The sequence below is a fragment of the Sander vitreus genome, chromosome 11 (assembly GCF_031162955.1).
Source record: "Sander vitreus isolate 19-12246 chromosome 11, sanVit1, whole genome shotgun sequence".
Lineage (NCBI taxonomy): Eukaryota > Metazoa > Chordata > Actinopteri > Perciformes > Percidae > Sander > Sander vitreus.
In genome coordinates, this window is record NC_135865.1 from 9,754,411 (window position 1) to 9,769,826 (window position 15,416).

The 15,416-nt window shown below is 38.4% G+C and overlaps 1 protein-coding gene across 1 annotated transcript in view; it reads right to left on the minus strand.

Moving 5' to 3' along the window:
* Positions 1–12,903, minus strand: part of spopla (speckle type BTB/POZ protein like a) — a 14,106-nt gene extending 1,203 nt beyond the window's left edge. The window contains exons 1-12 of the mRNA XM_078261567.1: positions 12,732–12,903; positions 11,419–11,501; positions 8,665–8,782; positions 7,209–7,330; positions 6,660–6,811; positions 6,383–6,510; positions 4,910–5,087; positions 4,311–4,366; positions 4,002–4,124; positions 985–1,127; positions 822–875; positions 1–309 (exon numbers count right to left, since the gene is read on the minus strand). The exon at positions 1–309 is cut by the window's left edge and continues 1,203 nt beyond it. Of these exons, the coding sequence (XP_078117693.1) occupies positions 165–309; positions 822–875; positions 985–1,127; positions 4,002–4,124; positions 4,311–4,366; positions 4,910–5,087; positions 6,383–6,510; positions 6,660–6,811; positions 7,209–7,330; positions 8,665–8,742 (1,179 nt within the window). The 5' untranslated portion in view covers positions 8,743–8,782; positions 11,419–11,501; positions 12,732–12,903 and the 3' untranslated portion in view covers positions 1–164. The remainder of the gene's footprint in view (positions 310–821; positions 876–984; positions 1,128–4,001; positions 4,125–4,310; positions 4,367–4,909; positions 5,088–6,382; positions 6,511–6,659; positions 6,812–7,208; positions 7,331–8,664; positions 8,783–11,418; positions 11,502–12,731) is intronic.
* Positions 12,904–15,416: the final 2,513 nt, after the last annotated feature.

Here is a 15,416-nt window from a genome sequence, read left to right on the forward strand (position 1 = left end):
TCGTCCACGTGCCAGCCTTCCCAAATCCCTGGGCAGAAAGCTCCACTCTTCTTTATTCAAGTGTGTTCAGTTTTGGTGGAATAAAGAGTGGTACCCTCGCTAGTCCTTTCTTTGTAAACCCATGCTTCACACCTCCAGTAAAGTCCTGGGGCACAGTCGGGCAGTCAGGACTGTTTTAGACGCTTCCTGGGAAGACCAAAGGGTGGGCACTGTGCTGAAGCCAGGGCACGAAAGGCCTCGGCTACCAAGTGAGGATGGGATTGGATCATTGACTTCCAGCCTGCAGTCTCCATTATGTCTGTAGCATGACTGTAAGCACAGGCAAAATGAAGTTAACACTCAGACATGAGAATGTGCACATTAAAAATCAATAAACATAAATGAGATCGTAATGACAAAGCAAATAAGGGGCACTTGATTTGTGAGTCCCATTGTAAACTTGAAAAGGGCCATTAGTGTTTTCTGTGCATGTGCAGAAATGAATGTAGGATTACGTCTTCACATGTTGAATACAACAAAGAGGGAAATAAGTTTAACATTTCAAGGTGTCCTATGACAACACACTTCATCATCTGAAAGAAAGACTACCCGTAGCGACCACCTCGTTTCTTTTTAAAATTCTACAAATATTCCATTTCCAGGTTTTATCCAGGCAAGAGTCTATTAATAACTTGGATACACAGATATGGAGCTTCAAACTGAAAAGGCAAATAGCACTCTGTCTGCCTGGGCTTAAACAGTGAATTCTAATGCATCTGGTTGGGGGGAGAGATAAGAGCACGTTATTAATCTTGTGTCACATATATCAGCTAATTACATACTTGCTATTCCAGTTCTTTCCATCTTTACAGCCCAGCTGTCTCAGGACACTGCACCTATGGCAAGGAGATAAAAAGGTAAGCATTCAGGGCTGGTAAACAGAAATGGCAGCAGGAATTTATCACTGGAGTTTTTTTTTTTTCCTTGTTTTTTTGCGATACTTGCCTGTTGATAAAATCTATGGCTTGTGCTTTGAGCTGCTCGGCACTGTGCAAGTCTGCTAGGATGAGGGTGTCGGCCACATTCTCCACTGAAAGGCTGTTGCACAAGGCCTCTTCACACATGACCTTTAAACGCTCCAGAGCGTACTGGGGTGGAGAGGGGGACGACGACACAAAAAGCAGTGGTTATACCCTGGGTGCAAAGTGGATCCCCGTGGTTTGAGGCTCAACTATTCTGAATGCAAATAAAAGCTATAGCTGCAATCGGTTACTAACATCATTCATTATTAAAACTTTACTTGGAGGAAAAAAAACGACCAGGAACCCAAATGTCGAACCAGCAGGCTCCTTCAATATGTATTGCATTGTTAAAAAGCCAGAATTACCCAATTCTGCCACATGGCGTATTGTATGCAATGACTGGGATGATTTATTTTTTTTGGGGAAGTAAGGTTGTTGCTCAATATTCTGGTTCACTATTCAGTAAAAACTCATCCATCAAATTCTCGATCAGTACTTCATTCATAACACAGGGATCTTACCCTTAAAGAGGGGATCTCGTTTGTGAACTGATGAAAGAAAATGGTCGTTTCTTGAAAGGATTTGGGAGATCATAGGACGCTTCATATCACAGTTCCCCAAGAAGTATTCCTTAACACATATAAAGCAGCATCAAGTAGAAATGCAACCTTACATGAGCTGCAAAATGGGGCTACATAATGTGTACATCCACTGGCAATCTAAAATAGGGAGTCAACAACAAATCAAGTCTCCCTTTAAATTCTCAATTTTGCCCATGCTATTTGATGGTGTTGTACTGTAGTCTCTTATGTCATAAAGTTATAACAAAACAAAAAGATAATGGACAAAAAAAAATATCTTAATGATGCATTTCCTTTATCATTTCTGTTAACTTGAATCAGCACTTATCTGACTTTTTCATGAATATTTACCACCACCATCAATTCCAAGTATTTCTTTTGGCTTGAAATTTTACGTTTGCATTCGCATGAACTGGGGTAGATGCTCCATATTCATGCGCCATCTTGAAATACGTTAGCCGGTAAGGGACATACAGGATATACTGCTCCGCCTTTCGCTGTCACATGGTAAACTCACAGGTGCTGCTAATGGGTATCGTAGCTTCCCGGACCCAGCAAGAAGAAAACATGGAGGACCACACGTTATCTTAATACATTCTGCGGTGGAGTGTGACAAAAAAATAAAAATAATAATAATAATAATAATAATAATAATAATCTACCGGGAAATTTCGTAGACCACCGGCCCTCGGGGGGGCGGGGAAGGGATTAATGTTCGGAAATAAGAGGCTGCTGCTGCCCGCCGTACAGGTTAGTTTGACCAGCGGGCAGCAGCGGCCAGAGTGGGCAGTGTGCGATCAGACTGGCCTCAAAACACTACCGGCCCACCGGGAAAATTCCCGACTCTCCCGATTGCCACTCCGCCTCATGCACTTATTCAAAATCCAAGTTTCAGGAACAGGAGTCTTCTTCGCCCAGACAAAAAGATATTGGAAAAAGCAAAAGACCGGCTTTTTAAAGCGTGAAGGCTACCGTAGCTCCAATACGTAATTTGAACTGCGTGGTGCGAGAGAGTCGATTGCGATATATGATCTCAACGCTAGATGGGAAAAATTCCTACACATTGGACCTTTAACAAGCATGTTCTAATGATGGGCGAGGATGGGGGCTGAATCAAACTATAGTTTTTATCAATTCTGAAATTATGTCACATGAGATGCAACAGACCATATTAGGGCTGGGCAATATATTGATATTATATCGATATCGTGATATGAGACTAGATATCGTCTTAGATTTTGGATCTCATAATATCGTGATATGACAAGTATTGTCTTTTACTGGTGTTAAACGCTGCATTACAGTAAAGTGATGTACTTTTCTGAATACCAGACTGTTCTAGCTGTTCTATTATTTGCCTTTTCCCCACTCATACATTATGTCCACATTACTGATGATGATTATCTAAAATCTAAGTGTGAAGATATTTTTGTTAAAGCACCAATTACAACACCAACCCTAAAATATCGCCGCAATAGAGAAGATAGAGGTTTTTGGTCAAGAATATCGTGATATCTGATTTTCTCCTTATTGCCCAGCCCTATACCACATTAGCCTTTTAGCCTCATTGACTTCCATACAGTGCTGGCCTCTCTCATTGGAGAGGCTCCAAGCACTCAAGTCTAAACGGACCATAGGATATACCAACTCTCCATGACCATCTCATTCTAATTACCGTTTCAGTGTTTAACTGACTAGATGTTATAACTAGGTTGACACCAGAGGTGTGACTCTTCACTGGTCTCACGATTCCATTACGATCTCTCCTCTCTCTCTCTCTCTCTCTCTCTCTCTCTCTCTCTCTCTATATATATAGAAACTACACATGGTTATCATCAACAAGTTTAAGCAGTCAGATATATATAAACTCTCCTTTTTATTGTATCTGCTCTTAAAAAAGACCCTTCCTGAATGTAGTGGAGTCTGAACACAACAGACAAAAGCAGCGACCAGAAAAACAACAAGTAACATCAGTAGGCAATAATCGATTATGGTCCGTCACTGCATCAATGCAGAATCATTTAGGTCCGCATCGCGATGCATCGATGCAGTGATTAATTTCAACACCCCTAGTTGACACAATACATTGTGGTGATACACAACTCAAGATAGAGTTGATAGGACCGAGTGTTAAGCATAGTGGTTAAAGAGAGATGGCTGTATTTCTGAAAATCAGAGTTGTATCCCAAGATAATTTCAGGTTGGGGCGGTTGGCTAGAGCTTAACTAAACAACATTGATCAGGTTAACATTTTTGGATGGCATCTGACTTACAAACGGAAGCAATGCATAAAACTGAATACAAAAGATTGCCTAACAAAGAATAAATAAAAGAACCTTTTCTTCTGCCATCAAAAAGAAGAGGAAGCTAGGGGTTTGCAAAAAATATTAGCAAAAGTTTCAATTACTTTGGCACTTACTTTATCTGCAGCTGCCAGCAAATTGTCTGCCATCTTCTCCAGGTTCGGGGCTTTTCCTGTATAGATGAAGCCCATCATTTCCTTAAAGACATCTGGGTCTACGTCACTGATGTCAACGCGGTTCTGCGAGGAAGACAAGAGGCGCGAAAGAAGACTCATTATCACAGAGTTGTTGTTCATTTTAAAGAAAGCATTTTGAGCAATAATTTCAGTATATATAAGAAGTGCAGGATTGTGCAATAGTGGTCCTAAATTGAGGAAAGAGTAACATGACCCATGACAAGAAGCGTTGTAACTGGCTATTCTTACCTTTTTACTCTCCTCCATTTCATGTTCAAACATAGCATTAAAGACTGGTGACCTTGCTGTCGAAGAAATAAATTGAACACTTAAAATATGACCAGTCAACATCTTATTAAGCATGTTAGCACACCAAATCAACAGTTAATATTCATCAAATGAGCTTTGATTAAATAGCATGGGGTGCAGTTGTCTTATATAAAAAACAAAAACTAATGGATTAAGCTTAAAACATCAGTATTCTGAACTATGGCAGCCTTAAAATCTAGCTTAATCCGTATAGATGCCACTTTGTCAGCATTTTCCCCTGACCACTGCAGCTGCCACCATGTCTAATGGAGACAAGCTGGAGAGGACAGCCAGCCTCTCAATCTCCTGGATCCTAGTCATCAGGGGCAAGCAGGGGTAGTGGGGATTAGCGCCCATTGCAGAACTAGGCCACTACAAATCAAGCCAGGAATACAGACCCTCCGTAGCCTTTTGAGGTGCTTATAGCTCTCCACGAGAGGCCATTAAGAAGAGGCATAGACATGTCTTGCTAGGGCCATTTGGGGGGCTTCTCTCCTGGTTGCTGCTTGCTAAAGTGCTGGAGCTGGGCACGGTCTTACCTGCAAGGATGGATTTGTGGGCTTTGAACTCCTGCCCTCCCACATAGAGGCTGCAGTCTGTGAAGCGTGAACACTCCCACAGGTTCCCCAGGTCATCAGACAGCTGACACTCTGGTACCTTCAGCATGTTCATGTTGGACTGGCCCGAAATGTTAACCGAGTCCTGGACCACGCTTACCTGTACATGAGAAACATCACAGGGAGACACTGAAGCGGTTTCATCAAGGCTAAACATCTCAACAAATATGTTTGACTGCATTGCAGTCTAACAGTCTAATTTGTTTTTAATTTGCTCTTTTTAAAGCATATTTTCAAGACTGAGGAACCTACAGTTCTTGCTTGCAAAAACAACACTTGAAACCAAAATTAATAAACTTTGCTGAACCACCTAATTGATGAGGAAAGACATTTTGTATTTCATTTGAATGCAATTTGTTTATCAAAGTGGCAATTTCCCTGAAATTGTTAAATCTCTGTAACTGGTGTCTGGCACACTGTCTGGCCATGGCAGTATTTGGCCAAATGCATTTACATCACAATCCACTGACACTTCATTTAACTTGTCCCTTGAAAGAACATTTTAGGAGACATTTATTCTTCTTGACACACCGAATTCAATTCTTTCGAAAATAAGCATCATTGTAAATGATTTCAGATGGAGGAAGCATTTCACTTCCTAAGAGCTTAATGTCTTTTGAAGCAAATGCCAACAGCATGTTTTTAGTGAAATGGCACTCAGGTGTAAACTAGTCGTAACAAGAATTAAGAGACTCTAGCTTTGATTCACTTAAGGTTACACTAGGGGTATACGTGCTTCAATCTAACAGTAATGCGATTGTAATAGTTTTAGCAAAGAATTAATACAACAATTTAGTCATTTGTATGCCACACAACAAAACAGCCGCTCGGTAACATGGCACTGGTATGCAATGATGGAAAATGAGGAAGCTAAACAGAAAACATCAAAGTAGGCCAATTGCAATGGAAAAAACCCACAGATTTTGATAATATGCAGCATTTCCAATCAACGGCATCCACGTTATATGCAATTAATGACTCCTTAGCAAACCTATATCATTGAAACTACAACTAGTTTTCTAATTTACCTCCAAACTCAAAATATGTACCAGATGTTTTGTTCCCCAAACCAAAAAGATTATACAGAACTGAGAGATTGCTGTGTTCTATGGACAAATGAGGAGTATAGATGAAAAGGTAAATGTGTCAGCCCAATCAATAATCTTCCAAAATGAGTCACCAAGTCAATAAGAAGAAATTGTCTCCCATTCACCCATCAAAAACGCATTTTTGTTGTTGTTGGTATAGTTGCATTCTTCCTTCATTGACAGTACAAGTGAGGAAAGTGAGCCTCTGTGTAATCATTTGCAATTTGGGCAAAATCACAGCATTCATAAACAAAAAGACTGCACCCCTTATTAATATGAAGGATAAAAGGAATAATGTAACAATTACCTCACAGAACAGTGTGAGCTTGTCATCCGGTAAGAGTCCATTGGCTTCATCAAGGAGAAAATCTCTCCTTATAAATTTTTTGAAGCCCCAGTCTTTGCCCTGGACAAATCTATATGCTCTTTGGCTTTCTGTAACAAGAAGAAAATAGTGCCAAGTCTTAATATTGCCTGTCTTATGGTTGCAGGTTAGAGAAATAAAGAAAAAGTGAAGGTATAAAAAGGAACCCCAAATATACAGTATAATAACTAGATGTGACTTTCGGATTGCTTGTACTCACCCATCGCTTTTGTCTCTTCTCTTTTAGCGTTCAACAAAGAAAACTTGAACTTTGCTCTAACTTCACTTTTTGGACAACTAACAAGAAGTAAATACAATGACAGATAATCTTTGCTTTCATCATCAAGTCCCTTTGGATTGACTCGCAGACACCTGGCAAGAAAACAGATAACACTGCACATCAGCAACTAGAGCGAAGACCGTCTTAACACCTTTTATCACTTTTGTGAGAACACAAGACTATGACGAGCCTTCAGGGGTGATTCTCTATTGCTTTGAGAGACTGTAATTAACACTTGTGTGCCGAGTTCCCATAGTAAAATAAAACATGCAGACTTTTCAATGACATTCATGTTTGTGCTCAGGAAAATACAAGGACATGGAACTGGATGAGATTAAATTGGACAGATAGATAAATGCAAAAAGCTAAATGACATTTGAAAGCATTAATGCGAGTTTCCAAACGCTGAAGACCTACAATCATTCATATTCTATTTTCACATCCTACAAACAAATGAATTGCAGTGAGAGGTTTAGCTTTAGTACTAACCATTTCATCTTGTCATTAGGGCCAGAGGAGAAGGTTGAGCTCTTCAACACCTCCCCCATTTCTTCTCTGCAAAAACTAAAGTTGTTTATGGTCCACATGTACGAGAACTTCACAACTTTAACCTTGGAAAAAGAAATATGCAAAACCATCAGACCAAAATTTTATTTTTGAAATACAGTTAAAAAAAAATTTAATAAATAAAAATAAAAAAAAGAAATTGAGCATTTATATGGCTTGGCATGACAATTTGACCTCCTCAAATCAAAACATTGTTTTAGAGTACAACGTTTTGACTGTTCATGTACTATAGTCCAATAGGTCTTTTGGGGGGCTGTCCATCCTAGATCACAGTAATTTTATTTATCCAGATACATAAAGACGTTTTGCAGGGTTTCTGCAGGTTTCACCAAGTCAAATTAAAAACTTTTAAAGACCATTATGAATGAAATTTAAGACCTATATCACAACATCAAAAAAAAGAAAAGAAATCGAGATTCAGGAAACATCGTCTGAAAAACTTCCCAGTGTGGAGGACCCAGAGCACCTCCGCTCTTAGTGTTGGCTTTGATCCAAAAGTGACACGGAGGTCGCTTACGGGAGTTGTGGAGCTGCTGTGTGGGTCTCGCCTAGGCAGCGTGGAGGTAGTGTTGTGGCCTTTTTGCATGACACTCCAGCACCAGTACACTCAACGTTTCCAGTTTAATTGCTTTCTTGCATAAGAAGCAGTAGGCTTTAAATATGTTGTTAGCAAATGGCTTTAACCACACCCTAAATTCAGACCCTAAATTCAGTTTTTTTCAAGCCAAGTCTCGCTAAACTTGCACTTCCCCATAGCTGAAGAATACAATCTGTTTTAGGTCTATGGTACAACCCGAAAGAGACTTGCGGCAATAACTCTAAAGCTAATGGGCCGCAATATAACTTGCATGTTGATCTCATATGTAGTCATAATACAGGGAATTATATTTAGAATAGCGAAAGAAAGGACTACAAAAACCACGGAATAAAAAATAAAACATCCTAAAGTCCTGCGGGAGCATTTCAGTAAGTATTTTAGGTCTAACTTTTTGATTTTGAAATTTTAGACTTTTTAAGACCCTGTTTTGACATTGTCACAGTAGGCAAATCACATGTGTAAATAATAATAATATTAATGATGGCTGAATTCCATTTAGCTGCTTTCGTTTCAGGGCCCTGGTATTGTGCATGCTGGAAATGAATGCAACTGAGCCATTGTTAATGTTATTATGAACACCTGTCCCATTCCTACTGTGACAAGTCAAATAATTGTCTGCTGCAAAAAGGCCTATTAACATTCAAATTAACAACGTAGAAAATAAAAACTGGGAATGAAATAGCATCTTGATAGGATTATAAACTATTATATACAAAACATGATCAATTCTCTCAGCTTTGTGTACTGAACGTGAGTCAATGAGTTTAGTTATGCCCATACCTGTGTGTAACACCAGCTCTCTGCCACAGGTCCACTTGACATCTCCCCAGGAGGAGGAGGGGTGGGAACCCGTGACATCACTGGCTTTGGGGTACCACTCACTCTCGTCCTGAAAGCACTAATCATTATTTATATATATATATTTATATATATATATATATATATATATATATATATATATATATATATATATATATATATATATATATATATATAAAAATTAGTAAGATTAATTTTTGCACAAATTAACAGCATAATGTACACATATGAAATAAATCCCCCATTTCAATTTCCTGGTCAGAATGAGCTTGACAAAATGTTTTATAAAGATGGAAAAATCCTTCACGTGATTTGAATCTGCTTTTATTCTAAATGCTACCAAATGTGATGCAAAAATAGTCTGCATTCTCACTGTATCCTGAAGACTTGTACTTCAATGACACCTGACACCATATTTTGGAAATGTGTTTAACTACGGGATAGAAGGAAACAACGTCAACTCTTTCTAGTGCAGGTTTTAGTACGTGCAGTAATTAGTATTGCAAATGTTTTCATGCTACAAGTCAACTTTATGTTCTGTCATTATGTAAAAACCAGTGTCTACTTAAATGTACCATCCTCAAATCTTAAGCAAAGCTATTCTTAACCAACCAAAACAACCAATCAAATTCACGTGTTTACCTATTATATACAAGGGTGTGTTTGGGCAGAGAAGAGCCAACAAGAAACCACCAACTGATAGCTGCAGCCAATTTTCATGTCCTCGAAGTTGTATTAAAAAGATAGGTCTGTCTTAAAATAGTCAGGTGCTCATATAAACATTGAAACAGGTCTTTCTCGCTATAATCATTCCTCCAGTTTTTCCTGGCCATTAAATGATTAGATGATCCCCTCCTAACACACTTGCAGTGTAAGGGATGGCGGACAATCTACAGTCCTTCCTTCTGTCAAACAGTGTGCACTAGTTGAGCTGCAGTGGAAGGATAGTAATAAAAACAGGGAATTTTGTACTAAAGAAGACTTCAACTTTGGAAGTTACACACTTGATTTGTCCATCTCAGACAGCTCCTCATATTAGCTTCAGCTAAATTGGAATACATTTCTACACAGAACCAGGTCTGTAGATTTTGACCACCATAACTTAAATTGAAAACACTTAGGGAGGGGGTCTCTTCATGGCCAGTATAAAAAAGGAGGGATAATTACAGCAAGTTAAACCTGTTTGAATGTCCATATGGGCAATTGGATATTGTTTCAACGTAGTCTTGAAAACTGGTGAACCTATCCTTGAATTTCAAATAACTTTCCAAACACCTCAGACTAAGGGAGTTGAAGATAAACCATGCAAATTAATTAGGTCCTCTCTTATATTTGAAACTTTTGAATGGCCATAAAAAATGACTCACAATAGAGTGAGACTGAAACCCTTTCTCAAAGTGAAGCTAGCTAGATGAAATGACAGACCATCCTTAGGTCCCACAGATAGTGGGGTCAAAAGCTTATGTTCCATGAAAAACAAATATCCAGGAACAATGTAATTTATAGTACAACATAAGCTTACATACATGTATACTGGAAGGCTGTTTGCCCTGTAGTAAATTCCACACAGAGGGTAATAATGTATATAGTACATAGTAGTGCATACCTAATATGCATTAAAAAATAGGCAAAAGACAGTAAGTAACAGTGTGATGGTAGCATACTAAACAAAACATCAACTTGGCATAAATATGGACTCAGTCGTGTCACTACATGCATGTATACTTAAGCTTGAAGTGTGATTTTCAAATGATGCATTGTGCCACATGGAGAAACCTGTTCATCTTTAGTTTCCACTTGTGTGGTCATGTGCACAGATCTTCTCACAATTTGGGTATAGTCTCTAACCGATTCATTTAGTTAATGTGCAAAAAAAAAAAAGTCACTCATGGATTGCTATCTAGGCAGCAGTGATGTTCAGTAACGCCTGTACAGGCCGAGTAGTCTGTTAATGGCTAGGCTATGGCTGGTAAGCCTGTGCAGATAATGGTGATTAAAGCAAATGCAACATGTTGTTTTAGTCATATAACAGCCACTTTTCATGTGGAAACGTGCCAATTTCATTTCACTTAAGCAGCACAACTGTTAAGCCAGCAGCATACCAAAGCTGAAAAACTGCCATGTTCACACAGACACGTTTGCTATAGCAGAATCGCATTTGCAAGTCTTTTAGGGGACACATCCATTTTGTCATTTAATCTTTCTCACAAAGTGAAGTTCATATCCAAACCTCTAAACCCCATTTCTCTGATCAGGTCCTCTCAGAGTAAGGTATTTCCAATTATTTTAAACAAGTATAAACTTTGTCCAGAATGTTTAACTGTTTTTGAAAAAAAATTGGTAAATGAGGATAGAAGCAAAATATACAAATGTAAGACAATTTACTTCTGATATATACTTTTAGACACATGGCTTGATGCAAGAGTCACAAAACAGTGTCCCAATGGCAAGAGGACATGAAGGCAGAGAAGAGAGCAGGCTGTACTGCTGTTACACTGATGGCTGATACTCTTCCCCATAGTTCACATGAAGTATCATTTATGGAATGGAGGAACAGACCTCAAGCTATAGTGAGTGTACAGTTATGTGCTTGCAATGACAAGAGTAACTACTTTTTTGCAACACACTGCAGCAACTGAGCCACCTTTAGCTATAATGGTAAATATGGCAACTGAATCATGCAGCATTAGCAAGGAAATGAAACCTTCTCATCACCTCTTGAATAGTTGAAATGTACAAAGATGCAATTTTTCTAAGTTATCACAGGATCCTTCATGGCCCCATTATCATGTTCCACTCTAAGAAGGGGAAAAATAAAAACATACATTAGGCATGGAAAATGGACCTGATAAAGCTATCTAAAAGTAATTAAAGTTAGTTGCTAACGTTCCTGAAGCATCTGGTAATAAAGCCACAGTTCACACAATAAACCAGAACTACCTAATCTACCTAGGGATATAAATTAATCCAAGTGACTAGAAAATTAGAGGGTTCAAACGAGTCAAGAATGCCACGTTAATTAAAATGAAAAATAAACAGTTAGATAGTAGATTGATAGCCAACATTGGTAGTGTAGGCCTTAGGCTGTTAACTACATTTGTTATGCTTTATCGTATAGCCTAGCTTGCAACTGTTCGGCCTGTAAGACAGTGTGTTGAATTAGCTAACTCAAGATTCACCTGCAACTTTGTTTGGCTAACATATTAGCTGGAAATGTACAACCTCGCCTTTAACACAACAGAAACGATGCTATCCGAAGAGGCATCTAGCCGGCTCGCATAAGTTGCAGGTTAAATTACAATATATTTAATTAGCGTCACAGCTTACTTTAGCCTGTATGCTAGTCGAGATGTGACTAACTTAGTACAAAACATCGACATCACTAGAAAGCAACAGCTCAATATTAACGTTAGCGTAACATCAGCTGAAGCGTCAACACTAATCTCCAAACCATCATCAATATCGCTTCACGATGTCACTTCATCGGACTTGTGGTCCTTTACAATTTTAGCTAGTGTGCCCAAGAATAATCATTTAAAAGGGAGACTAATTAGATTCCGCGAGTCTGTAGCTAGATGATATGTGCATTACGTATTTAGCTAACATTAATGTTCTCACTAGCGATATTAATGTTAACTTCACTTCAGCCTTAACGTTAGACCGCAAATGCAGCTAACACTGATCAGCTATCTTAGCACAAAACGTGTTAACAATAAATCTGTTCACGTATTACCAGGCTGACTTACATTAGTTACGTTACTCATTTTTGCAACACAAACTAGCTGAGGATACCTCAAGTTAAATTGGTAATGTGATGTTTAGACCCCGCATTACCCGGTGTAAAACAAAGGGCCTGCACTGATCCCTATGACAGGATGCTAACTAACCAAGCTAACGTAAACCTTCACGTTTTGGTACAATCTGCTGGTGGGAAAACAACAGCGGCTAACTAACGTTAGCAGCTAGCCAAAGCTAATCGCTGCACTGACTGCTCACAAAAAGTTTAAAAAGACATGGTGGCGGCGTACCTTTCAATTTCATACTTCCATATATATCGGACAACGCATATAGCTTTGTGTCACAGTCGCTCCTTTCACCCTCCGTTACTTTACACTCTTTTTCACTCAGTCTCTTCACAAGGTTTCTTTGTCTAATTTATATCTGTGCTAGCTTACATCTGTCTAGCTGGCTGGTAGCTTACAGGCTAGGAATAATATATACTGCGCATGCGCGAAATTTGTATAACATCCTGCTTCATCTATTTTATTCTTCTTATAATACATCCATGATTTTATCCCCTGATCCAGACAACAACACACAACTATAATAAATAAAAACGAAATAATAGTAATAATAATAATAATAATAATAAATTATTAAAGTGCTCTACTGAAGTACACAGATATTATTGTTAATTGTTGTTTCTTTTTAGCTGTACTGGTATTTTTTGTTATTGTACTCCAATACATTTGTCTGATGGCTGTACATACCCTGGAGACTCCAAATGCTGATAATTCAGGCAAGATGCGAAATAAAATTAAACATGGCGCATTGCTATTTCAAAAAAGGGACCAAGTGTGGGCACAACCAGGCAAGAATACTCAGGTGCAAGACACCAACATATCAAATAGTTTTTACTAGTTCCACATGGACGATGTGGGATGTCATGTCCCTCTTTCCTCCTCTGTATATAAATGATGTTGATGATGAGGTTGGGTTTACTAAATTTTTTAGTACTTCAGTTTTGAGCCTTAAATAAGGATATTTTGGGAAGTGGTGTCTTTTTGGCAGGTTGTCCCTTCCTTAAAGAGATATTCTAGAAATAAGGGTTGCTTTTGGGGTTAAGAATTGTGGTTATAGGTTACAGTTTTTTGGAAAGGGTTGATATAGACATAGTCTACGAGTTTGAATAAATGTTGTTATTCACATGTAGATAGATAGATAGATAGATAGATAGATAGATAGATAGATAGATAGATAGATAGATAGATAGATAGATAGATACTTTATTGATCCCCAAGGGGAAATTCAAGGTCCCAGTAGCTTAAGACATCACACACAACATTCACATACATCACAAACAGGATGATAAAAAGCAAATCCACATGAATAGCATGGACAATAAAATAAAAGATACTAAATACTAAATAAAATAAAATAAAAAATAAAAAATCCACATGAATGTACTAAGGAATGTATAAGCATGAGACACTTGCAGTGATAGGGCAGGAACTGACCCTGTGATTCAGTGTGAGAGTGTGTGTCATAGTGGTAGTGCAAATAGGTCCAATAGTGCAAGGATAAAGTCTAGAGACCAGCATTAAATATGGACAATATAAGAGAATAATGTAAACATAGTAATATAAAAACTATAGCAGCGCAAGGATAAACTTTAAAAAAGACAGCATTAAATATGGGCATTATAAGCATTAAGCATTAAATATGGGTATTGTAACAGAATAATGTAAACATAGCAATATAAAAACTATAGCAGTGCAAGGATAAACTTTAAAAAAGACAGCATTAAATATGGGCATTATAAGGGAATAGAGTAGACCCTTGTGTCATGTCACACGAGGCTCCTCATATAGGAAGAAATGCAAACAATCTGTGTGTGTGTGTGTGTGTGTGTGTGTGTGTGTGTGTGTGCGTGCGTGTGTGCGTGTGTGGGAGGGGAGGGTGCTCATCATCTGCCTATATGTGTATAATAGTACTGTCATAGGAGACACAGACACAAAAAATAAAAGAGCCTTGATAAAATGTAGCTCATATAGATGAAACTCTCAACTGCCAACTGCAGCTCATTCTCACTCTGCCTTCACACTGTCTCTTCTGTCTGCTTCTGATGTTTCTCGTCTAGCAAACACAAAGCAGCTTGGGTTAAGCCATTCTCTGAAACAATAGTCTATAATGGCTCCCTGTAGGCCTGTGATAACTAATTCACTTTCAGATGGATGGACACTGTTCTGCAGAATGAGCGATAAATGGCTCCTCTGCACCAATCAGTCTACATTCATGGACAAAGTACGCTACAGTCTGTGCGCTGTTTAGTGACGAGAAACACCAAAACACCTATGTAAGCTGGGTTTGGGTTTGGTCAAATAAACTATAAACACAGCAGCAAAATGTCACAGCCCACATCAAATGTCTTTGATATGATGATATTCTGTCCCATCTTGAAGTAGAAGAGATGGGGGATAAGATCACAGTTGAAGAGATACAGGCATTCTTATCAGGATTTTAAATCTGTTTAATTTAAGGGCAGGGAAAAAGGCTGTACTGAATGTGTCCACAGACAACATAGTCCCACAATTCAAAAATAGGAAGACGCAGAAATAATCATTAGATGCATTTATCTACTATTCTTATAAAAGCGCTGACATTGAATTAGTGTGGAGCACAGTGTGACCTAAATACTAAGCTTTTTTAAATTTCATATCAGTTTGATTGTCACATTTCTATTCTTGGTGCATGTTTGGCTTCAGAATGAATAACACTAAATACCTGTTTTGTGTCTTTGCCCTATTTGATATGGTCTTCAAGTATGAATATCCTTCTGCATGAATATCTCCTTAAACAATGGCTATGACAGTCCCCTACCTTCAATTTACAATACTGTTCTAATTAGCAGGATCTCAAAATACTACTGATATTATTTCTGACAAGTATTCAATGCCTTCAGTGATGAAGACTGATACAGACAGAACTTATGA